This window comes from Egretta garzetta, unplaced genomic scaffold (assembly GCF_000687185.1).
Source record: "Egretta garzetta isolate BGI_Z169 unplaced genomic scaffold, ASM68718v1 scaffold268, whole genome shotgun sequence".
NCBI classification, from domain to species: Eukaryota; Metazoa; Chordata; class Aves; order Pelecaniformes; family Ardeidae; genus Egretta; species Egretta garzetta.
This window is the reverse complement of record NW_009260600.1, coordinates 2,064,666-2,091,298: the sequence shown is the minus strand read 5'-3', so window position 1 is coordinate 2,091,298 and position 26,633 is coordinate 2,064,666. Positions and strand designations below refer to the sequence as shown.

The 26,633-nt window shown below is 44.6% G+C and overlaps 1 protein-coding gene across 1 annotated transcript in view; it reads left to right on the top strand.

Moving 5' to 3' along the window:
• The window catches only part of SPRYD7 (SPRY domain containing 7), an 11,922-nt gene extending 3,694 nt beyond the window's left edge, over positions 1-8,228 (top strand). The window contains exons 3-5 of the mRNA XM_035900331.1: positions 2,307-2,473; positions 4,128-4,230; positions 7,100-8,228. Of these exons, the coding sequence (XP_035756224.1) occupies positions 2,307-2,473; positions 4,128-4,230; positions 7,100-7,197 (368 nt within the window). The 3' untranslated portion in view covers positions 7,198-8,228. The remainder of the gene's footprint in view (positions 1-2,306; positions 2,474-4,127; positions 4,231-7,099) is intronic.
• Positions 8,229-26,633: the final 18,405 nt, after the last annotated feature.

Here is a 26,633-nt window from a genome sequence, read left to right as displayed (position 1 = left end):
CTAAGTGTCTAAGGGAAGGGAAGAAGGGAAGTGTTAGTCCAGAGGCAGGCCTTATGGTACCAGCTGGAGCTTGAACCCAGCGTTTTTTGGGTAACAGTTATTTGTATTCAGTTGGATTGGAGTGCAGGCAGTGTGAACACAAATCTGTCCAAACCCTTGCAGTCAAACCAGTTGTTTAGTTTTAAACTACATGTAAACCCCAGATCAGTCTTAACTTGACAATTTTAATATCCTTGCTGTTGGGGGAAGAATCCACTGCAGCTGTTGTTCATATGTGGTCATTATTCACACAGATACAGTATCCGTGTTCTTATACTTGAGAAAAACAAGAATTAAACTCCTGATCCCTGTGAGCTGTGACTCATCTATTCCTGTGCCCCGAGGCAGGAGAACTGTAGATCACTTAACTTAAATCTTCAATTCCCTGAAGTGTCCCTGCACAGACTATGAGGGGTCATCTGTAGGGTTACCCTGACTATTGGAAAGTTTTCTGAAGTCTAATCTGAATCTTGTTCGCACTCTTGTCCTTTTCATTCTGGGCATGTAAGTAGGAGAATAAATTGTTCTGCAGTTTTGTCTTTTGAAACTAATTTTCTTATATTTCTGTCTCATTTTAGTCTTCTGTAGCTTAAACAGTCCCAGTTGGGTGTGATTTTTTTTTTTTCATTGTCTCTTTATAGATCATGTTTTTACACTTCTGATTGGTTCTATTGTTTTGCGTAGAATATCTCTAATTGACCTAATTTGTCTTGAGGTATGGTGGTTGAAATGGATGCTGTGCTCCAGCTGCAGCAGCAGTAGATGTCCTTCATCTGCTGTACATACAATACGTTGGATTTATACACGCCATATATCCAGACGTTTTTCACAACAGGAGGGCACAGACTCATGCGCAGCATGTGGTCTGTGATAACCCCCGAATTATATTCTATGAACCAGTTGCCAAGCCACTATTGTATTTGTGCCACTTACTATTCCTACTTACCTGCCGTTCTTCATAATTCAGAAAAAGCAAATGCATTTTCCTTATTTCAGACCTCTTAACCAATTTGTCAGGATCACTTAAAACTTGAGGGGCCTCTGAAGAGCTTACAGTCCTGTCAGGTTGGTATTGGCAGCGTATTTAATGAGCGCATTGCCACGTTCTCCAAGTCATTGACATAAATAGGGAACAGTATCTGACCTTGTGCATTCAATGCAAAACCTCAAACCCCACTTGAGTCATCTTTTTTGATTTGATGGGGTGCTACTGATGAATAGTCCTGGAATACAGTTTTCTAAGCAGTTGTGCATTCATATTGTTGTACCAGTTTAGACTGTGTTTTTGTAATTTGACTATTTCAATGTTGTATGAGTTTCAGAAATGTTACCAAATCAAGATGTGTCATATTTACAATTTCTTCTTTTTCCCGAAGGCTAGACTAACCAGCTGAAAGAGGAAATTGTGTTGTTCACAAATACATGCTAGTTGGATTTATTTTTTACATCCTTCTATAGTCTTAGAGTTTGTTTTCAATATTTTTCTGGGAATAAAAATTAAGCTAAGTGGTTACAGTTCTCTGTATCGAGGATAGATGCTGTTTTATCTTCAGTCTCTTGTGACTGCTTGTACTGGGTCTGGCTGGGATGGAGTTGATTTTCTTCATAGCAGCTCCTGTGGTGCTGTGTTTAAGACTTGTGACCAAACCAACACCGGTAACACACAAATGTTTTAGCTATTGCTGAGCAGTGTTTGCACAGCAACAAGCCCCCTGTTTCTCACTCTGCCCCTCCAGCGAATAAGATCAGGGGTGCACAAGAGGTTGGGAGGGGACACAACCAGGCGAATGACCCGAACTAACCAAAGAGATATTCCATGCCACATAATGTCATGCTCAGCAACAAAAGGGAGAGGAGGGGATTTAGGGAGGTTAGCCATCTTTTGCTTGGGAATTGGCTGGGCATTGGTCTGCCCGAGGGAGGTGGTGAGTGATTGCCATTGCATCACTTTGATTTGTTTTCTTTCTTTCTTCCACTTCTTTGCTTATTAAACAATTTTTATCTTTACCCACAAGTTTTCTTGGTTTTACCCTGCCTTTCCTCTTGCTCTGTCCTACTGGGGTCTGTGGGGGAAAGTGACTGAGTGGGTGGGTGGTGCTTAGCTGCCTACCAAGGCTAACCCACAACAGTCCTAGTATTTCCAAGAGATACTTGCGGTAGTACTGCCATGGCAATAGTTAAAAACACATTCTTTGTGCTGTCCTTCTTCACTCAGTCTTCAAAATAACGTTGAGTTTTTTTCTTACCATGTTAATGTCATATTTTAGGGATTTGGGGTATTGGAGTTGCAACCCAGAAAGCAAACTTGAATCAAATTCCACTTGGCCGAGATGTCCATAGTCTGGTGATGAGAAATGATGGAGCTCTCTACTATAACAATGAGGAGAAAAATAGACTACCAGCAAACAACCTTCCTCAGGAGGGCGATGTGGTGGTGAGTTTCTTAAGGCTTCTTTACTTCCCCAGCTGTTTCCAGATTCCTCTTATTTACAGCTCTGTGGCCAGACTGACGGTTTCAGTCAAATTGTTCGGCTTGCATCTCCCAGTTTCGAAAGTGCTGATACAAACTTGTGCTGTATTTGAACGGATCAGCAGCCTGGATATCAGTGGACTTCATTCTCAGCGTTGAGATGTTTCTGAATGAGGGACAGACTTTACCAGTGTTTGAAAAGTAGCCTCTAATGGCTCTGTTGCAGGCTGGTTGCAGTATCTACCTGACGGATAACTCCCATCACAAGGCTCCTACGTTGTTTGAGATGGGACCTTCCTGAACAAATAATGTGCTGGAATGCATTACATAGCCATGCACCATGCCCAGCTGAACCCAAGATCCTGTAGCTAAGTGGTTAATGATTAGAAGGACAGAGCTGAGCAGAAAGAGGTCCTGGGTGATAAATGAATTGTATTTTTAGCCACACTTTTGTAGGGAAGGAGAGATATTAAATGGGGAGGGGGTAATGCTCACTGGAAAAATTAGGAAGAATGGGAGCAAATGGAGAATCTTATGCTTTTTCGTAACTCACTATTCCAGGTTTCTCAAAACATCTTTGAGCAACTTTGTTTAAAGGGTTGCGTTCTATTGCTGTCAGTTTCCCAACGTCCTCTTAGAGGTTTATTTTCAAAAATGCATGGGAGCAATGCAATGAAATTTAGACCATTTTTCACCACTACTTTTTCTTGTTGGGTAACCTTGCCTCTGTATAGCAATGGTTAGAAATTTCATCTTCAGAAGCCCCAAACAGCTGAGGTTGACACCTCCATCCTTTACCCTCAGATACTATATTATTCTTTTAATCCCCTTCTGAAATTGCTTTTTTTGGAGGGTTGCAGATTGTTTCAGGCTTTGGTCAACCTATGTAGTCTGAACAGCTTCAACTAATCACAAAAATGTAGCTGATGGGTTACTGCCAGTTCCCCAGTTTTCATAAATTGCAATTTATTTTGTTCCGTCACAAAAACAGATTTCTGAAGTACTGAATGACAACACAAATCATCACACTAAGCCATACCAAAACAGTGAGAAAAATCATTTATCTAACAAATAAGTAATTTATTACCTTGTTAGTGTTTGCTTTCTGCTCTGTAGTCAGCATATTTATAGCATTGTGTATGAAACCATGGCCTGTTGCTGCTGGCAGAGTAAATGAGCTGAGAGAGGTTTCTATATGGAAGCATGGACAGATAATTCATAGCATCACTATTTATTAAAGTTATTTCCATGAGGAGATATAAACAGGAAGACTGCAAACTGCTTAATATTCAAAGTCATTGCAAATTTTGTATTTCTCTAACATGGTGAAGAATAGTTTGGAGTATTGTTTTGTGAACTTAGTGAGATGCAGTGTGCAGTCCTGTGATGCATCCAAACTGAATGAGCGCTAAGGAATCCTGAGTATTTGAAAATACAAATGTTGCTGGTCATTTATTAACGTCTAGTCCTTTGCTGGAATATTTCAAGTGAGTTTTTCTAGGATGCTGTGGTTTGCATAATGGTGCTAAAGTTTGCCTGTGGCTAAGAAAGCTAAATTAAGTAGTAATCTTATGTGTATAGACTTGATGCTTTTTTGTTAATTTTCTGTACTTTGTAGGGCATTACATATGACCATGTAGAATTAAATGTATATTTAAATGGGAAGAACATGCATTGTCCAGCTTCAGGAATCCGAGGGACTGTCTATCCAGTGGTCTATGGTAAGTCAGAGATTTTCAAACTCTTTCACAGTATGGATGATATTTTTGTATTGAGTCTGTCTCGTGAGCTGTGTATTCTTCTCCTCACTTAAACGGAACACACATCAATCATTTATTTTTGGCAACTACAACAATAAATTGCATGAAAATACAAACCTAAGAAAATACAAAAGTATATTTTTGCCTCATTTTTAATGCTGCTTAATAGCTAGGGAAAAAAGCACCGCTTACTGACTTCTTACAGTGTTCACATCCAGCAAGCTGGGGAGTTACTGCACTCGGTCTAAAAATTGCCAGGTAAAAAAGCTGTGAAGCAGATGGAAAAAAAAAAAGCAACAAATTTGAACTAATGTAAACTTGTGGGCTAACCTGATCTATCTCTGAAGCTTGGTATTTAAGCCTATTAATTTCACATACTTTATAAATGTGTTCAGTGTTAAATACGAATAGATACTGAATTGCTGTTTGTGTTTTCTTATGGAAGTAATAACTTTAATGTAGTACTAGTACAGCTGTTTGCTGTATAACAATACAGCTCTTTGCTGCTATACCACATTGATGCCCAGCTTTGAAAACCAAATATTGGTGAGTGAATTGTGGTAGCTGTTTTGCCGGCAACCGTCAATACGACGCAGCAGTTTTGAACAAGAAGCAAATACCATATCCAATTAATCCCTGCATAGACAGTTTAAGAAAGAGTTTATGAATTATGGAAGCCGGAATTTGGCCAAGGCATGTGTTAACAGTTTACTCTTCCAGAACTTGGCGGTGGTTTTGTAGTTCCCAAGCAGTCAGAATTCTGTTTAACATCTCCTCTGAAAGGCAGCACTTCCCCTCGCTGGGTGCATAATCAGCACTGTGCTCGGGGTTGGCTTGTCACTTAACAGCAAACCATAACTGCTCATCGGATTCCCTGTGTTACACCTACAGCCATCTCCAGTTCGTCTTTATTCCTGTGTGAGCTTCGTCTAAGTAGTAGCCTCTTCCAAAATCATTTAGCTCTTGAGCTACCATTAGCTGTGTGATGTGGATAATTTTTTCATTTCGTGGTTGGTTCCTAATGAACTGTTGGCATGTTCCCGTTTATATCTTCATACATTTGTAATACTGAATTTTATGAACAGGAAAAAAAAATGCTCTGGGATGTGTTATAGAGCCTTTGAAGTCTATAAATGTACCTGACAAATTACATCTTTTCAAGCTATTAGAGTGGAAATTGGTTTATGTGATCATTTTGTGATGTGTTCTTAAGCCACATGATGGCGCTGCTAAAATGCTGTGGGCAGGCAGTAGCTGCCCTGCAGCACTGCGGGATCTCCTTGTGCAAAAAGCTTCACGAGCAGCGGGAAAAGAGTTGCTGCGTGGTAATTCATTGTTGCATCTTTGCTATATTTTGGAAATGGTGTTACATAGCATGAAGAATGCTTTCAGAAAACATTTGGCAACATGTTAGCCTGCTGTAAATCATCTTTTTATCTGACTAAAGAAGTTCCGTGCCTGGGGAATGCAGTGACCTTTTATTGCCAGGCTCTTATTATCATCTTCCATAAGCGGACATAATTTCATCATAATTGTCATGTCTCCTCCATACAGCTATAACAATCGAAGCCTGCAAATTGCTTTTGCGTGGTACTTACTTGGTATAAACTGTAACTGTAAATGTCCTTAATTTAGTGTGAACTTCTTCCAGTCATGTGAAAGGATTTGACCATAGAGAACAGAGTTTTTAAGCATTTGTCCTATCCATAATTCAATTTAAAACTACATTTATCTTTTTAAAAGAAACATGATAGAGCAGGCAAACATGGTGTTGAGCTTGAAAATGTAAAACAGAAAAATGGACTTAAAGGTTGTTCCCTAGAGCAGCTGTACCTCGGGCACTTTTGCGGAAGTGAGATGCAAACACTGCATAAGTACTACAGAACTGTACAAATACACTAATACGAGTTTTAATTGAGCCTAGGAGGGAAAAAATCCTACTTTGGCTCTGAGATACCTAAATTCCAAACCAAAACAGGGAGTTGGGAGATAGATACCTAAATTCCAAACCAAAACAGGGAGGTGGAGCTCTTCTGTTTTGATCTAATGTTGCTAGTGTGCCAGTTCCATCTTGGAGGAAGTTGTCTTTGAAAGAGACCTTGCTTTTCTGGCTGGCTGGGTATCTCAGTTTGCAAATGCAATACCTTGAAAGCTTTGCTCTAAAAATCCTCAGCAGTTTCCTTTTTATAGTCTACGTTGAAGGTAGTAACGCTTGTGCCTCAGATTATGCAGGGGGTCCAAAATGGGGAGAGGTATTGTAAAAAACCATTAACTTCCAACTTAAAGAAGCAGTCAAAGAAGCTCTCTTTGGATCACATGCTGAAACAGATGGTCTGACACCAACCAGCGCAGACATCTGAAGCCTTGTAAACCTCCAGAAAAATCATCGCAGGCAGCTGACGCTCCAGCAGAATTAGGAAGTGGACAGAAAAATACGCAGCTGAGGAGGTGACAGCCTGGCAATATGTATCTGGTAGTGTCCTTAATCTGTAGATTTCTGGAGAAATAGAGTAGAAAATTTGGAGGGAATTGCTTGAAGCCCTGCTAGCGCTCCCAGTGAAATCGGAGGTAGTGACTTCACCACGGACCATTGCTGACTAAAGTACACAGCAGAAGAGAGAGACGACTTGCTCTTCTTGGGTACGTGTGTAGCGCTTTAGCAAATTTGTCAAAGAGACTTCTTTTAATTTTATTGTATCTGTGTAATGGATGTGTTGGAGAATATTCTTCATGGTTTGAGCACAGCATATGATCTAGTAAGATGGTGTAACAGAGGATCAAACTGTACGTGTTCCTTCTCTAATTCCTTCTGTTTGGTTCTCTTCTGCAGTTGATGACAGTGCCATTCTGGATTGTCAGTTCAGTGAATTTTATCATACACCTCCAGCAGGGTTTGAAAAGATCCTCTTCGAGCAGCAAATCTTCTGAATGTCTTCATACTGAGAATTTGCACCCTGCACTGTTACAAAAGCTTTGTCATCTTAAATAAAGCTTCACTTTACTTTTAGGAAACATATCTGTATTTTTAGTAAGTACTTGTGCCTGTTGTCTGCAGAATTAATATGTTAACTGGAACACCAGGTAACTGTGTAGCAAATATGAGGTTTCTGGCAACGTTTTGTGGTTGAAAATGAGTATTTTGGGGCAGGGTTTTTCTCTGATTCATACTTGATGCGTAAGGAGATTAAGTGTTACATTTGGTATTTTGAATAAACTGGAGCTCTGTAAAGCAAATAGTTGTTATGCATATGATAGCTATGGAGATGGATATTTTTTATGACTTTTTTTCCCCCACAAAAGTTACGTACTTTGTTTAAAGGAAGCACTGTGTTTCTAGTCTGTGATTTGGAGTTGCAGTGTCCCAGTTGTGCACAATGACTGATAATACGATGGCATAACTAGCAGCTAGATACTTCTTTTTTGTTTGTTTTTTGCAAGGTGTAATCTAATCCGTTCCCTCAGACTGGCAAATATAACTTATCTATTTCTCCTGGCTTTTCATTTGCATTTATTGTGACAAATAATAGGACACTTTCTAGTGCTTCTTTTTCGTTGAACCGTAAAAAGTGAACCTGAACACTACCTGTGTTTTTGAGGACCACCACGTTGTGCTACTCTGGTAGGAGAGTAAGTACAGATCACTCGACTTGGGTATGCAGAGAGGCAGGTGAAGGGTATGAGATGTTATGGTGAAGCCTTACATCTAAACTGTAAATTAAATTATTCTTTTATGGAATAGCGTATTTAATTTCTTTGTGAATCATTTATAAATGATTAATGGCTAAGACATTGTTCTAAAATGTGATGCCCTTGAAGATGAATTGTGAGATGCTTTTTTTCCCCTCTTGTCATATTTAATACACTGCCTAGAAGAATTTTTATTGTAAAGAAAATCTTCATATTGGATGTTTGGTTTATTTGGTTTTGGTTCTTCCTGGGTTAATGCATTTGCATAAATTAATGGCTTTATTTAAATATTTTTAGAAATTATCTGATTCTGGAATTTTCAAATACAGACAGCTTTCTCAAAGCCTTTCACCTTATGATTTTCTGCATCTGTCTTTTCATTCCTAGTGGCCCGTGTTTTCCTTCCCTTTAGCCTTGCGTGATGGTGTCGGGTAGAACTTTTCACCCTGAAAGGAACGATGCCCTTGTCAGCATTAGGCTATAAAGCTCAGGAGATTAGGGTGCAGTTTTATCGTCCCCCCTTGACATCTGCTCTGCTGTGGCCAGATACCAAATCTAAGTTAAATGAGACATTCATATGTTTCATTTCAGTTTCCCCAGTAGATGTGGGAGCAGCTGACCCTGCTGGGGCAGAGGCTTCTGTGGTGGCTGGATGCCAGGTGCCCCCCAAAGCTGCTCTATCACTCCCCTGCTCAGCTGGACAGGGGAGAGAAAAATATAACAAAAGGCTCGGGGGTAGAGATAAGGACAGGGAGAGATCATTCAGCAATTACCATCATGGGCAAAACAGGCCCAACTTGGGGAAATCGGTTTAATTTACTGCCAATCAGATCAAGTAGGGTAAGGAGAAATAAAACCAAATCTTAAAAACACCTTCCCCCCACCCTCCTTTTTTCCTGGGCTCGATTTTGCTCCCAAATTCCCTACCTCCTGCCCCTGAGAGGCGCAGAGGGACTGGGAATGGGGGTTGGGGTCAGTTCATCAAGTAGGGTAAGGAGAAATAAAACCAAATCTTAAAAACACCTTCCCCCCACCCTCCTTTTTTCCTGGGCTCGATTTTGCTCCCAAATTCCCTACCTCCTGCCCCTGAGAGGCGCAGAGGGACTGGGACTGGGGGTTGGGGTCAGTTCATCACACCTGCCTCTGCTGCTCCTTCCTCCCCAGGGGAGGACTCCTCACCCTCTGCCCCTGATCCAGCCTGGGGTCCCTCCCACAGCAGACAGTTCTCCAGGAACCGCTCCAGCGTGGGTCCATCCTTCCCACGACCTTCGGGCACCCCCCTGCTCTGGTGTGGAGTCCCCCACGGGCTGCAGATGGAGATCTGCTCCACCATGGACCTCCCTGGGCTGCAGGGGCACAGCCTGCCCCACCATGGTCTTCATCATGGGCTGCAGGGGAATCTCTGCTCCGGCGCCTGGAGCCCCTCCTGCCCTCCTGCTGCACTGGCCTGGGGGGCTGCAGGGCTGTTGTGCAAGTTCTTTTTTTTTTTGGAGAAGCTGTGCTACCAACTGGAGGAGTTACAAGAGCAAGTGAGAAGGCTGTGCCACATCAGAGAAGATGAAAGGGAGATAAACAGGATCTTCTCTGAGACTTAACAGCTTGAAGAGCCTCAGAACCCACCTGCAACAGGGAAGCAGGCAGTGTCTACCTTGCGCTATCAAGGTAAGCAAAACCTCTGGAGAAGGGGAAGGATGGAAGCTGGTGACTTCTGGCACCAAGAGGAAGGTTCCTGCCCCACCTGAGGGCTTACAACTGCAAAATAGGCTCACTGCCCTTAAAGCTGAGGAGGCGCTAGATGTGCCTTCAAGCAAAGAGCCTGGTCCACCTAACCCTAAACCGTGCAAGACTTACCAGGGTTAAGCATTGAGTCATTATAATGGGTGACTCCCTGCTGCAGGGGACAGAGGCACCCATCTGTCAACCCAACCAAACATCTAGAGAGGCCTGCTGCCTTCTGGAGGCCAGGATCTGGGATTTTGTGGAGGAACTACTGAAGCTCGTCCAGCCCTCTGACTATAACCTCCTACACATGGGCACAGATGATACTGCCAGGGGAAACCTGGACAGTATCAAAAGTGACTACAGAGCTCTGGAGGTGGTAGTCACAGACATGGGGGCTCAGGTGGTGGTGCTGTCAGTCCTGCTGGCGAGGGGAAAGGGAGTAAGGAGGAGGGCACTAATAGGAAAAGTCAATAATTAGCTGTGGAACCAGAACTGGCAGCAGCATTTTGGGTTTTATGACTGTGGGACCCTGTTTGCAGATCAGTGTCTGCTTGGGAGAGGCGGGTTCCATCTCACTAAGTGGGGCAAAGCTATTTCTGCCAATAGGATGGCCAATGAGGAGAGCTTTAAATCAAGAATGACAGAGGAGGGAGAGAGTGAGGGAGTGATAGACAGGTTCACTGAGCAAAGTGCATGGGTGGTGTGACGGGAAGGGATTACAAAATCAACAAAATGGGGTTTTAAGCAGGGTCACCTCCAGCACTTGCATGTAAGCAAGGAAGTGTCTACAAGGCACCATTATAGAGAAATCCCCAAACCCTTTCTAGGAAGTCAACATGCTGGGGTGCCTTTCTGAAGCATTTGTTCACTAACGCACTTGGAATGGGGAATAACCATGACAAGTTAGAGATCTGCATACAGTTGCAGGGCTAGAATCTTACTGGGGACATGGAGATGTGGTGGGATGGCTCCCGTGACTGGAGTGCTGCAAAGGAGAGGGATGCAGGGTCTTTAGGAAGGACAGGATGGGAAGATGAGGAGGGGGAGTTGTCCTTTCTGTGGGAGAGCAGCTGGAGTGCATGGAGCTCTGCCTGGGGATGGAAGAGGAGCAAACTGAGATCAGTTTATGAGTTAGGATTAAAGAGGACAGGTAAAGGTGACATTATAGTGGATGGCTGCTGCAGGCCACCTGACCAGGAAGAACAAGTGTATCAGGCCTGTTGTAGACAGGAGCAGCCTCAAGTTTGTAGGCTGTGGTCCTCACGGGGGACTTCAACCTCCCTGATATCAGGTGGAGGGATAATACAGCAGGACAGAAGAAATCCAGGAGGTTCCTGGAGTGTATTGATGAAATTCCCCCTCCAAGTGACAGAGGAGCCAATAAGGAGATGTGTTCTGCTGGACCTCATACTCACCAACAAGGAGGGGGTTCTTGGTGATGTGAAGGTTAAAAGCAGCCATGGCTGCAGTGGCCATGAGATGGTGGAGTTCAGGATCCTGAGAGCAGGGGAGAGGATGAAAAGCAAGCTCACAACCCTGGACTTCAGGAGAACAGATTTTGGCCTCTTCCAAAATCTGCTTGGAAGAGTCCTATGGGATAAGGCCCTGGAAAGAAGGGTGGCCCAAGAAAGCTGGTTAATATTCAAAGGTCACCTCCTCCAAGCTCAAGAGAATGCCCAATGAACAAATCAGGCAAAAATGCCAGGAGGCCTGCGTGGACAAACAAAAGAGCTCCCAGCCAAACTCAAACTCAGAAAGGAAGTGTACAGAGCGTAGAAGTGAAGACAGGTGAACTCTGAGGAATGCAGAAACATTGTCTGAACATCCAGGGACAAAGTTAGTAAAGTTAAAGCCCAAATGGAATTGAATCTAACTAAGCATGTCAAAGACTACAAGTAGGACTTCTATAAGTACATAGAAAACAAATGGAAGACTAGGGAAAATGTGCACCCATCGATCAATGAGGTGGGACACCCAGTGATACAGGCCATGGAAAAGGCCAAGGTACTGAATACCTTCTTTGCCTCAGTATTTACTAGCAAGGTGAGTCTTCAGGAATCCCAGAGACCAGGGGGAAAGGTTAGAGAAAGGAAGATGTACTCTTGGTGGAAGAGGATCAGGTCAGGGAACACTTAAGCGAACTGAACATCTGTAAGTCCATGGGCACGGATGGGATGTACCCACGTGTGCTGAGGGAGCTGGCTGATGTCATTGTGAGGCCACTCTTGATAATCTTTGATCAATCATCGTGACTGGGAGAAGTGCCTGAAGACTGGAGAAAAGCAAATGTCACTTCTATTTTCAAAAAGGGTAAGAAGGAGGACCCAGGGACCTACAGGCCGGTCACCCTCACCTTGACCTCTGGGAAGGTGATGTAGCAGCTAATCCCAGAAACCATTTCCAGGCACATAAAGGACACGAAAATAATCAGGAGTAACCAGCATGACTTGATCAGCTTAATAAACTTCTATGATGAAATGACTGGCCTGGTAGATGAGGGGAGAGCATTAGATATTGTCTACCTTGACTTCATTAAGACCTTTGACACTGTCTCCCATAAGATCCTTATAGACAAGCTGTTGATGTAGAGGCTGGATAAGCAGACAGCCAGGTGGACTGAAAACTGGCTGAATGGCTGGGCCCAGAAGGTGGTGATCAGTGGCACGAAGTTTAGTTGGAGGGTGGTAACTAGCAGTGTACCCCAGGGGTCAATACTGGGTCCAGTCCTGTTTAATGTCTTCATCTTCATTAACGGTCTGGATCATGGGCCAGAGCTTACCCTCTGCAAGTTTGCAGATGACACAAAGCTGGGAGGAGTGGCTGGCATGCCAGAGGGTTGTGCTACCAGCCAGAGGGACCACAACAGGCTGGAGAAATGGGCTGACAGGAACCTTGTGAAGTTCAAGAAGGAAAAATGCAAAGTTCTACAGCTGGGGAGAAACAACCCCACGCACCAATACATGCTGGGGGCTGTCCAGCTGGAAAGCAGCTTGGCAGAAAAGGACCTGGGAGTCCTGGTGGACAACAAGTTGAACATGAACCAGCAATGAATGGGCCCTTGCTGCAAAGAAAGTGAATTGCATCCTGGGCTGCATTTGACAAAGTATTGCCAGCAGGTCAAGAGAGGTGATCCTTGGCCTCTACTCAGCACTGGTGAGGCCACATGTGGAGTGCTGTGTCCAGTCTTGGGCTCCTTGGTACAAGAGAGACATGGACGTATTGGAGAGAGTCTGAAGAAGGGCCACAAAGATGATTAAGGGACTGGAGTATCTCTCCTATGAGGAAAGGCTGGGAGTGCTGAGATTGTTTAGCCTGGAGAAGAGAAGGCTTGGGGGGATCTGATCAATGTGTAGCTGAAGGGAGGGTGCAAAGAGGACATAGGAGGCTCTTTTCAGTGGTGCCCAGTGACAGGACCAGAGGCAATGGGTGCAAACCAAAACACAGGAGGTTCCCTCTGAACATGAGGAAACAATTTTTACTGTGAGGGTGACTGAGCACTGGCACAGGTTGCCCAGGGAGGTTATGGATTCTCCATCCTTGGAGATATTCAAAAGCCATGTGGACATGGTCCTGGGCAACTGTCTCTAGGTGGCCTTGCTTGAATAGGGCGGTTGGACCAGATGACTTTTGGAGAGCCCTTCCACCCTCAACTATTCTGTGATTCTTCCTTGAGGTGATGTTGCTATACTAGTTGACACAGACCATAATGTTTCTGTAATCAAGTTTGTCAGCTCTTCAAATTTGAAATGATTATATATACATACATATATACATATGCGTATATATATGCACATATATATATAAAAGGAAAGGGAAGGCATGTGTCCTTTTTCCTTTTGATATTTTTCAGCAATGCCTTAAACAGTGGTTCTTCGCCATGAAAGCCTACTGAGATGAAAGCGCTTCTTGTGGAATTATATTTCTCATGTTCCTGGGGAAAGGAGGAAGTATTTAAAGAAATTCTTCTCACTTCATCTAACTGCATCCAGCAAACAACTTTTTTGGAAGTCTGCTGTGTTTAAGAATATTTAACAGTAAAAGCTGCTACCTTGAGCTTGATATAGACTTGCTTTAAAATACGGAGAAGGCTGTCTTCTTCAAAGCTGGTGTTTGAAATGGAAAACATTTTTTGGTAAATATCAAATATTCAAAATAGCTGCTAAATTCACCAAAAATATGAAAAGAGCCTGCTTTTATAGCTCAAAGTTGCTCATTTTTCATCTTAAACAGAATAAGATGCATTTGTAGTACCACGCAATATAACTACACCTCTTGGGATAAAAACCAGAAAACTTCTTGTTCTGTAACTGGTGACACAGGGAAACTGTATAAAATAAGGGTGGGGTGGGTGTTGAATAAAAGATTATTAACATCTATTTATCAAAATGGAATGAGAGCACAATTTTCACCTGAAAATAAGTTTTGTGGTGATAGCTCATAAGAGAAGCAAGGGTACGGTTAACTCCATTGCACAGGTAAGAAGATGGGCCACAGAAATAGGATGTGAATTAGCCTGTGTCTCAGCATGTCTTTCAGCATCTGGTGATAAACTGAGGTGTTTTCCCAGATGTGTTCCCAGTCCCAACTTTGCCCAGAAGAATGAGATGTGATACCTGTTTCTAAAAGTTGCACTAGAAAGTAGTTTTCAGTTAAGGTTTAGCAATGTATTTGCTAGTAGCACGTTAATTTTAATAGGAATGAATCATGCTTCCCAGTGAAATGGTTGAGGTATTTCCACTAATTGTCCGTAGCCAAATGTTTTCTTAATCTTTGAATGTTACAATTTGGACACCCCATTTCTGACCGCAAAACTTTTTATTGACTAATCCGATATGTTTTCTGAGCCCTTTCGGAATTATACCATGGCAGCAAGATACAAAGTCTGAACCAGGTTTTATTTGCACATCCACAAACCAATAGAAATGACAGGGCACACAATACAGGTTGTGTGTAGATCATTTGAGTTGTTATTTTTATAATACTGGAAGAGTTTATGGTGCTTTGGGGATAGATGAAGTCAGGTAGTACTATTCCAAGGAGCTTAAAATCGTAATTAGATACTATAAAGCTAGAAATACCTGTCAAGAATTGCCTGAAAAGGTTCTCTTCCACAATAGAATCATGCCCGGATATGGTAACGTACATGCTTTGCAAAGAGAAACTTTGTGATGGGTCTCTTAAATCCCATTGAGAGCAGTTCTACTCCCAGGCCTACAAAGAGTGTTCAGAGATGGCAGGACATGCTATTCAGGTGCAAATGTTTGTGAGAATACAGACTTGCAGGAGCATTCATGCTATTTTTTCCTTTCTGCGGGCTTTCTTGGGAATGCGCTGCCATGCATACAGCTGTGTGCAAAAAAAAAAAAAACCAAACCAAAAAGAAGGAACGGTGTCCTAGTAATTATTGTGAATTTATTGACCTTAGTGAGTTCTTAGATTATTTTTGCAGTACTCACTCATCTTTTTTATCGGTTTGTATTGATGTTGCTTTGTCTACTGAGAACCGATCGAGCTCGTGGCTGACATAAGGTTTCACAAGGGTCCACAAGCGAATCAGTGAAACGTAGATTCTTACGTGTCTCTCTGAACCCAGGCTTTAAGGCCTGAGGACCCTGCTCTCCCAGCATCCCTCATGTGTTAAGACCCAAAGTTGGTTTTGGAAATGGGTTTACTATTACCTCTTGCTGTAGCGAGGGAACCTGATTGCATAAATATGTTCAAAATTATGCTGCTAAGGTATTTGCAGGAAGCCTGCGACAGAATATTTGGAACAAAGCTAAGTGCCAAACGATTCTCTTCACTGTTCCCTCCCTTACCTAGTTCCACAATAAAGTACTTTTCAGGTTATTGACATCTTGGGTATGGATTTCTAGACAAAAGCTCAAGGTGTTAGGGAGAGCTCTCTGATGTACAGTGGCAGACCTTTTCTTGAGTGCTTCATGTGAGCTCTCTGTTGGGGCAAATCTTGGTGGCAGGTTGAATATTTGCAAGAACAAACAGTTGGTAGGACCAATTTGTTCCTGGCTTGTTTGAGAGCCTTTTTTTTCTTTTTTCTTTTTTTTCCCCCCCCCCCAATCCAGACATTTCAGATTTTAGCTTTTCCTAGCCCCTTTTCTAGCCCTGTGTTGGACCTAAGGAAGCCCACCTGACCTGGCTGCCAAGATGAGTCAGCAGATCTCCCCACGTGGTTCCGAATGTCTGACACTTCCAGATAAGAGGAATAGTTGCTTAGACACTGGAATTTCCTTTGCTGCAGTCAAGAGAGGTGGGCTGGGGATTAACTGAGATTGAAAGAACATTCTCGTGGGGAGTCATCTGCCAAAATGCCAGAAATTCAGTGTGAAGAGAAGTTCATAAATAAAACTAGTGTCACTTCTCCCTAATTCCAGAACATGTCAAGAAAAAAAATTTATCTTTGTGTATATGTATTTAGGTTGCATTGTGCCTGCAATCTAATTCAAGATAATATAGGGAGAGCAAAAATAGAAGCCAAGTCACATCCATGGAAAACTCTGGCACGTTTAGCAGACAAGACAGTTCCTAGCTTCAAGAAACATGAAGACTTGAGTCATATTTCTTGGATGCGTTGATTATATTGGCAAGCTGTACACGTTAAAATCCCCATTGTTGAGAAATCTAAATTCCCCTTTGCCTTAAAATATCTCTGCCCTGTAGAAGATGGCTTATGGCCTTTTCATAAGGGAAAAAGTATTACGCTGAATAATGATTTCAGTAGTTTGGTGAGGATTTTGCGGGGAAAAAAGTGCAGCTCTTGGCCAAAGTAAACTCTGGCAAAACGGAGATAAGCTGGTGGAAGCGGCTTGTTTCATGTAAGTTGGTAGCACGGTCCAGGCCCAGTCATCTTTTCCCATACGTAGGATGGAAAACAGTGCTTCCTGCTTTGGGGGGATGTCAGGAGAATGCACCTAGGGAGCACGAGGCAGCCGGGGCCATGCTCAGCCTGCTGGTACCCTAACGCCTGTCACAACTCCATCTCTCCGTTGTTGGAGGAGTCAGGTCTGAGCAGCCTGAATCACTCATGACTAATCTGAATGTAGTAGTTATAACTCCTAAATTAAGCTCCCTGAGTAGGGGGTGTGAACACACCTTCAGGCAGTAAAGGGAGGGCCATCTAATTATCTTAAGAATCTGTATTTTGCCAGAGATTTCTTTAGGGATTGGGCTGCTTATAGCCTGTTTCCTCGCTTCTCATCTAATTCATCATCTTTTCCTCATCTGCTCCAAAGGGTCGTTTTCCCACCAGTATTAAAACAAGTGATACGCCAGCCATTTAGTTGTCGCAGGCTGACAGTTCCCAAATTCTGGGAAACTTTGTCCCTACACTAGAAAGCGATGGTCAACGTAATCCTGTCGGCTAAGCCCCCTGCGGGAGACGCACGTCACGCAGCAAAAGAGCTCTGCTGATGCTGCTCGAATCATTTCCTCAAACAGAGCGAGCGGTAGTGGCAGGCAGATGGCCTTTTTTCCAGTGTAACTCCACGTATTGCTGAAGCTTTTCCTTGCAGAGCCATGCTGGTTGGGATAAGGAAGCAAACCAAGCTGCCTGAAGGCTTCTCAGCAGCATTGGCACATTGAAAGTTGGGGCTCCAGGGAGAGGAGCCAGAGCTGGACCAAATGAGGGCAAACCCCAAATCCTCTGCATTTGCTGCTGTCCCAATGGGGTGGGAAGGGAAGCGACTGTAGCTGCTGGGAAAGCACACCTCTCTCACCCCAGCAGGGCTCTGGTAGAGCCCCACCCTAAATATTTTGTCCCAGATGACACAGAAAGTCTCAATCAGATGAGGCAAGCCAGCTCCGTCGGTGAGGAGCAGGAAGGGCTGATATCCCCAGCTAGCACAGCCGTGCAAGTGGGAAGCATCTTCTGGGCTAGGAAGTGTTAAACTGTCAAAAACGTTGCTGCATCGCTCCTCACTGCGTTCAGGAGGGTGTTACTCTGCTAAAAAAAAAATTCCAGTTTTACTGAAATAGCTCTGTCCTTGCTAGACGTGCTTTGCAGGATAGCACACTGCTATTCCAGCACTGATAAAGCCGTCTTCTTGTGCAGATAGCCTTAACGCCGCTGCTATTTGTTCTCCTCTGTAGAATGGCAACCATAATATTTCTGTTCCCTTACCTTTTGTCTTCATCCTAGGAGCCAGGGATGTCAGATCCATCCCAGGGAAACAGCCAGATCCCTCAGGTTCGGCTGGCAATTCGGCTCCGCATCTGTCGCTCCACAATGAGCCTCCCACCGAGGGCAGTTGTGGGGGAAGGTAGATTTGTGACCTTGCGTAGCAATGAACCGCTTAGCTGTGCTTTATTGTTTAGTACCTTATTCTTGCGTTCAGGATTGCTCTGTAAGAAAGTAAGTTCCCTTTTAGGGCCATCTCTGTTTCTGCCCTTTGTTTCTCTTCCTTCCTTATTTTCCTGTCTCTGAATGTAGCGGTGCACATGATTTACACCAGTGCAAACCCTGTTGCGTTGACGTAGAAGGATCTGCAGCTGCTGGTGTTAGCCTGACTGGTGAATTGCTCAGTGGCTTGGACTCCTCCTGGAGCCTGGAGTCATTTTACACTAAACTTAGGCTGCAGCGGTTGCTGCCTGGTTCCTCTCTTGGTCTGCGTGATCTTGTCTTCATATGGAGTTGTGCTGGCCTGTAATCCAGGCTCTGCTTCTTTGTGACCATGTGCTCCAGAAAATATATCTAATGCATTCTCCTAGTTAGCTCGATGCCCTGTCGAGTCACAGGGCTTTCACCTGGTCCTAGTTTCCTTATCCTCTGAAGAGAGGAATAAGTACAAGTCCTGATTTCTCAGCAAAACTGCTTTGACCACATACAAAGATGCTACCATTGCAATGATTGAACAGAGCTACCAGCAGGGTGGCACCTAGAGAAGAACAAGCAGGAGGAGTCAAAGCTGGCCTGCAAAAAGGCTGACAACACAACCCTAATCCCGGCACAGCCGGCCCCACAGCCAGTTAGCCTCTTGCCCAGTGTGGGCTTCCTTTCCCTGTGCCATACACATGTTCCCAGGCACATCAGGCTAAAACGAGGACAGCTTGCTCTAGCAACACGGGTTACGCAAATCCAGGTATGCCATGGCTGCATTACGAAGCCTGTGATGTATTCCGATCCCAAGAAGCGTGCATTTAGACAACAGTGTAAATCAGTAATCAATAAAATTCTAGATACAGAATGTCTCATCAAGGCCTTTTGTTGTTGTTTTAATCAGCAGAACTTTAGCAAGGCTTTTTATTTTCAATCTGTATGAGTTTGAAAAAGGTGCAGCAGTCTTTATCTGTGCTCCCTCCCAGTCTGTGACCAAAACCCTATTGCAGCAATGTACAAAGCCCTGAAACCAGTGCCCTGCACAGCACGATGTTCAGGCACTAAAAATTACCTTGAAAATTTCCCAAAATGCATTGCAAAGCAGCATTAATTGCGTAATGAACCTGGATGGTGCCATGAGGCAATGGTTGGTTGATGCCAGCTAGAGTCAGTGGCAAACAACCAGCAGCAAGGCTGCCTTTTCCCCTTTCCCAAGTCAGAAAACTTGGGAAAGGCACCCGGAGTGTCAGGGGGTGCTGTTCCCTTGACTAGGGGTAACATGTATCTGTTGAGTCGCTCTTAGCCTGCAGTGTTACATTGCCTTCAGAAATTAAAACATGCTCGTTGGCTTATTGACATCAATGGCAGCACGTAAATCATGCAAAACCCTTCTTCCAGGCTGTCAGTGGGGCAGGATCTGGCATACGCTTGACCACTCATTACACCTTTTGCCCAGAGCATTGGTGGTTCTCGCTTAGGACATGATGCCTGAAGGTGGCTCCGGGCATCCTGAATTGCTCCGACTCTCCTTTTAACTACCAGTAGCTGCCCCATGTTCTTTTAAATGCAGTGAAGAAGACATTTTTTTTTAAAAATAAAATGCTCATACTGGGTGAAGCTGAAACTCTGCTCAGCCCAGCATGCAAGCCTCCACCACACCGTCCAACAGGAGCCATAAACACAGCGGCCAAAAGTGGATTTGTAGGGAAGACCGCAGCAGACGGCAGGCGTGGGATGATGCTTTCCTGAATACCCTGTAATTATCCAACACTTGTGTAGCACAAACCACAAAACAAGTCTCAGCGCAAGACCTGAGATGCGAAGTGACCCTCTCGCCCAGAGAAGGAGTCTCGTTGTTAATGGGTTGTCCTGGAGGTAGGTGGTTTGAAACTGCTGCAGAAGAGCCTGGTGACCCATGTCCTGGTGAAACACCAGCGCAGAGACAAAGAATAAATAAATAAATAGCACAGGCAACATAGAAGAGGCATCACCACAGCATTCCCACCCCAAAGCAGTAGCGGTCAGCTATGACCCACACAGCTTTCCCAAAAACATCACTCGGGCTGCGGCCTATTCACAAGGGAGTCTCTGGAGAAAGGTATTTGATAGTAGCAGGGGGAATAACTATTTCAACCCCCATTCAAAGAAAACGGGCAAGGACATATAGCACTTGTGCAGTAAATTCAGGGTCTTTGGAAAGACTTGAGAAATATTTATATAATCGACTTAAAAGTCCCCATTGGCACTAATAAGGGTGTTCATGCTCATCCTCTTCCTCGTGCCAGCACTAAGCTTCCATAAAATCTCACGAGCTGTCCAGACTGGCCAACAGATCCAGCTGCAAAACACTGGGGGAAAAGTATGTTCAGTAGTTATGTCAGCTCCGGGGGGAATGAGGAAAGAAACAAATGTCTTTTTTTTTTCTGGACAAGCCTAAAGCCCAGCCTGTACACTGCTTTTCTCTTGTCCAAGGAAGAGGCTACAGGGTTTGGGAGAAGGGTGAAGTTTTCCTCTGAAACACTTGTAGAGGTGTAATTCAGGGTGGCATGCACAGGTACTTTGGCATAATAATATATTTCCCCCTTTCTGGTGTACCTAAGTTACACTGCTAATACTTTTTGACTGGAATACTGGCTTCCATGCTTGGTGAGGAGAGAGAGGCATGGGGATTATACAGTACTAGAAGAATGAAAGTGAAACAACTTTTGTGTTTGGACGGGGCCTGAGTGTCTGTCAGGAGCAGCAATACAATCTGGGAACTGTTTTGCAGAGCCGCATGTTTCAGACTAATTCTAGGCTGTCAATCTGTGGCAGAGATAGCTTTTGTTATTTTTGGTAATTCCTTTTCTAATGCATTTTGATGGAGCAAGGTCCTACAATTGAAGGCATTTTGCTTTTCAGTCTATTGAGGAAGTAAAGTGTTCCTAATTCCAGTTCCAAGAAGCGTAGCTGTAAGGCCACATCTTTCATTTCAAAAAGGAGCAGGGGCAAGCCACCCGCCTTGCAGATTTGCAGAGTGACTGTGGTAGGACGTGTAATGCCTCCATCTGTCTTGTAAGCCACTTAAAACCATCTCTCCTTCACTGACAAGTACCTGTTTTTTTTCAGTGCGTAAGTGAAAACAAAGCAAAAACCGTGCAAAAAAAGAGGGACATAAATGCAGGCGCAATTGCACCCTTTTAAAGGCATTCATTAGTTGTAGCTAAAAGCTTGTTAAAACTTGGAACCAAAACTGATCCTAATTTTTTCAGTACAGTCTGACCACTGGGGCTGTGAGGGATAAGGGAGGACCCAGCTCTGTGGAGCACTGTCAGTCTTGTAGGCTAGGAAGGAGCTAATCTTGGTAATGAGTTTCTGGAACCAGCATAGAGAATGGTCCTTCTCCCCGTTGCAGGAATCACCCGTACACCTGCAGATGACACCGAGCCTTTCTCCTGCGGTGCCCGCAGAGGCCATGCTGCCTGCTGCCTCCTGCCAGCTTCACAGGGGAATGGCGAGCCACGGCACGGAGCAAGGGCTTTTGCTCCTTCTCCAGCACTTTACTGCTGCCTAAGACTGCAGAGACCAAATCGCATAAGGTCCCCGCTCCATCCATTCCCCAGGCACTGCTCCTCCCGTGCACGCCCCCCTCCAATGCATGAGAGCTGGGGTTGTTCAGCCTGGAGAAGAGAAGGCTGCGTGGAGACCTGATTGCGGCCTTTCAGTACTTAAAGGGGGCCTATAGGAAAGGTGGGGACAATATTTTTAGCAAGGCTGGTTGTGACAGGACGAGGTGTAATGGTTTTAAACTAAAACAGGGTAGGTTTAGACTAAATATATAGAAGAAATTCTTTACAATGAGGGCGGTGAAACACTGGAATGGGTTGCCCAGAGAGGTAGTGGAGGCCCCATCCCTGGAAGCATTCAAGGCCAGGTTGGACGGGGCTCTGAGCAACCTGATCTAGTTAATGGTGTCCCTGCTCACTGTAGGCTGGTTGGACTGGATGACCTCTAGGGGTCCCTTCCAACCCAAAACTTTATATGATTCTACGATCTCCTTGCAGGGCCACATCAATGTGCCCTATCATGCATAAAGGCAGTATTCTAAATAATACTTAATTGGTATTGTGTATAGATCTGTAGTGCCATTTCGATACATCGCTGTTGAAATCTGATTTCTAATGCCATTAATGATGCTAATAAAGAAAACCCCCTTTTTTTTCTTAATTGCAGGAAACAAATAGCAATCCTGTCTGCTTTCAGATCGGTCAAAAGACCTGGGAAAATAGCTACTAGCAACAATATTTGCATTTGCAAGAAGCATTCCTGTTTTTTTCCAGTATTTCCTAATGAATTTTTGTAATGGTGGTAACCCCTTCGTAAATATCTCACTATGTGGTAGTGGCATTTTAGTCAGCATGCTTTGGTGGAAAGTGAAATAGCCAAATTAAGTGATAAGTGTGAGTATCAAGTGTTCTGGGGAATACATTGGTTTGGGACAGGGTGACCTTCACGATCACTTTTTGAGATGAGCCCCACAAAGACCTTTTTAAAACCCCCTGCAAATGAAATGAGCTAATGTAGCAGTCCACAGGAGAGGACAGACTCGCAGTCAGGTGGGAACGGAGGCCTCAGGAGAGGAAATATAACTTAGCGGATGCTAATTTGCACCTATAAACTACTGTGTGCAAAAGCAGCTGGGATTGAATTCCCCATTCCTTTTTGACTTAAAAATTTGCAGCAATATTGGCTTAATCACCCTTAGAGAAAGGCTCTCAGGGGGAACTGGGCAGGGGCAGAGAGAGAAGAGGAGACCCAGGATTTAAGTCTAGCAGCAGCAGGACCGCGAAGTCTGGCTACAGATGCCCAGAAAGGTGCTACTGCCTGTGCCTCAGCTCCCACCAATATTATGGGAGTGCAGCTGCGTGGCGGAGCACAGTTCTGCTTCGGCAACAAAATGGCACGTAATCAATGAGGAAACTTGCTAAAACCTCCGTCGATTATTATTACTATTGTGGTTGCTTTCTGATAAACCTATTTTATGCATGCCAACTTCTCCAGCGCGCATGCCCAGCGAACGCACTCCATGTTAATCTTAAGTGATACATTCCTGGGTGTGCTTCAAGACTTCACACCAGGTTTTTTTGCTTGGAAAAGAGCGGGAGGCTTGAGAGGGTCAAGCTGCAGCCTGCCCCAACCCTTCAGAAAGGTCAGAGGAGTAGTGGTGCCGGGCTTCTTACCTCTGATGTGTAGATTGGCTCACCAGCTCCTCTTCCCCCCTGGAATCTGGCTCATGTTGGACAGCAATCAGTCCTTTCCATTTTCCCTTGCGAAATTCCCTGTTAATGGCTTCAGAGCTTGGATGCAAACACCTTTGTTTGAAATGCAAAATGACAGCAGCAGATGCCTTTATAGACAGCAAAAGGCTTGAAGAAGGGCAGAGTAAATAAACAGCAAAAATTAAATATATAATATTGCCACACAGAGAGGAGCTCTCTCTTCAAAACGAAGCAATTAACATGTACGGACTCATTCCGCCGGGCTGGGAGGAAGCAGGAGGCACGTTATTTAAACGAATTGCCATGTAGCCCGTGATTATCATTAGGATTCATTCAAACCCAGGCATTCAGTAAAGCTTCTGCTCTGCGGCTGGCTCCGGGCTGCCTCTCTATCAGTACCTATTGTTTCATAATCTCGCCATACTCGACGCTTTTTTTATCCCAACCAAGTCTGCCTTGTTTATTACCCTCGCCAGTGACTAAGCCGAAGCGCGTTAACAATGCACGGTTTCATTCGGCTCTTTTTCTCGTGTTAGCTGAAAGAGGGATGTGTTCTCCCCTAATTGCAGAGGATCTCTTCAGCTTTGCAATTTCTGTATTGAAAGCCTGTTTAGGGGAAGGCGCAGGGATATACATAAATCTGAGAACTCACTCACAGGGGAGATAATTGCTCTTTTCCTCCAAGCACGGCAGAGCCCTCCTCAAACAGCTCCGCACAGGCAAGATTCCGCACGATGGATGGGAACCTTGCACGAGGCTCATCAGCCACAGGCTCTCTTCCTCCATCCCAGCCAGATGGTTTCCCTCTGCCAACAGCAGCCCAGCTCAGATGGGCTCTCAGGGCCCAGATGTGGCCACTCCCGGCTGTGCTCTGCCCAGGCAGCTCCCACGTGGGGTCTGCAGTCGAGCAGGACAGGGATGAGCTGCCGAGGGCAGAGCTTGCCCCTTGCATGGGCACCACCACGGCATGCTTCCCACAGGGATGGAATCACTTTGGGGCGATTCCTCTTTGTGGGAAGATAGGGCTTGTGGTGAACATTTCCAGGTTTTTAATTTTTTTTCTCCGATTCAGAACAAAACCAACCTCTTTTTGCTGTTTTGGGAGTATTGACCTGACTGAGGGGGAATCTGGCTTCCCAAATGTCAGGGGGAGCAGCCTGGTCATCTCCAAGCAGTTCCAAACCTTGCATGGCCACCTTCCCTGTGGCATCTCTGTGATGTTCTCAGCGCTTGCAGCATCCTGGGGCAGGTGGGTTGCAGCACCAGAAATCCCATCCCTGCCCAAGCCCCGGGGTGTGCTTAAATCTCCCTCAGCAGCTTCCCTCGCCCTTTCTCCTCTTCCATGAATGTCTGTGCCTCCCAACACTGGCAGACCACATCCAGCACCCAGGCCACCCCACCACATGGACATGCAGACTCACCACCACTCACCTCTCTCTTTCTGCCAGGAACACGCTGCAAAACCACCCATCCCTCCTGCAGAAAGCCGGCCCTGTCATCTTCCACAAAACCTCTGCATCTCTCCTATCAAAACCTCAAAATGATGTTTTCAGGAGGAATTTGGAGCATCCCTCGGGGTGGATTAAACCGACTGGAGCTGGGTTGTGTTTTGCCTTTCTGCACACTGTGCTTGAAAGATGCACTCTTCACCGCGTCAAAGCCTCTCCACCCACGACTGAAAGGAAAGCGTGGCACTAGGTACAAAAAATACAAAACATAACATAAACAAATACATGTTTCATATATAATGTGTCTATATAAACAAAAATTATATAGATTATACAAGCCTATATATACGCATGTAGAGCATTTATATATGAAACATGTATTGATACTATATAATAACAAACACAAATCTATACTTCTAGACTATGTTCACATATTTACATTTATAAAGATATATTTTGGCTGCGCAATGTACTTGAGTCACTGTTTTTAGCTCAAATAAGTTGTTTTTCAGACTAACCTTTTCCCAGATGTCCAAGACGAGAAGCCTGAACCCAGAGGTGGATGCCTGTGGTTCACATACCACGGATGGGGGTGGAGGGGAGCTCTCGGAGGAGCTTTGGGGTGATGAGTGGGAAGACCTTTAGCAATCGCAGGCCCAGGGCTTTGCTTGAGCTCACATCCCTTCTGCAAGGGGAGAAGGTGCTTCCTCAGCTCATCCCACTTGCTGGTGCCTGAAGCTGTCCTTCTGCAGATTAGGGTAACCTTGCGGTAGCTCAGATCTGATCAAGACAGAAGGAACACCTCAACCAGTGGGACAAAGAGCTGTGCCTGGCACGATGAACCATCACCCAAAGCAGGTCTCTGTGCCCCAGGCTCTCCAGGGTGGGCTTGATTTGGCTGCAGGTCACTGGCTCTTGCTGCTTCTGCTTTCTAAGCACAAGGTGCACCAATGCCATGTCCCCAAGTCTGAACCCTCTCTGAGCTTCAGCAGCAACTCAGGCAGGATTTTGAGGTTCACAACTCCAGATTCAGGCTCGGGGGCTGTGGGCTGAGCTGACCACAGCCATTAAATCCTCCTCTGGAGCAGGATCTTGGTGTGGTGCATCCCAAAAGATACCTTCCACTGCAAAACAACTGCTGGGTGCTATGGGACCCCAAAGGGACCTGGGATTGTGTGCAGCTGGCCAGATGTGCTCACGTCTGTTAAATCAGCAAAAATGCTGAGTTGTGAGAGTCAAAAATAAACCCAGGTATCTAAGAAGGGGTTTTACCTTCAGTTTGAGCCTTGAGAATGCAGCCAGCTGTGTTAACCCAGCCTTCCCATCCTAACACTGCTAGAGTTAGTACAGGCAGATGAAATCCCTAAATAGAGAGTGAGAGAGGAAATTGTAAGAACTGAAACTAAAGGAGGGTAGATTTAGATTGGATGTAAGGAAGAAATTCTTGACACTGAGGGTGGTGAAACACTGGAATGGGTTGCCCAGAGAGGCAGTGGAGGCCCCATCCCTGAAAACATTCAAGGCCAGGTTGGACGGGGCTCTGAGCAACCTGATCTGGTTAGCGGTGTCCCTCTAGGGGTCCCTTCCAACCCAAAACATTCTATGATGCTATTAAATAGGACTCTTTTGCAATTTCTGGTTTTTGAAGCATGCAGACAAACTAACAAGGACATCTTAAGTCTGTACTCCCTCCAGAAGGGGAAAGCCACAATCAAATACTAACAGAAGTGTCTTATCTTCACTGAATGTTGATTTACCCACTCCTTATTTTCTCATCTTTATCCTCGTGAATTTTTAAGTTCATTTCCATATTTTCTAACATCTCTATGCATCATCTGTAACTGAATTTCATAGCAATTAACACCCCAGGACATATCAATTGTGGAAGGGAAGCCCGAGAAATAAGCTCAGGGCATTGCT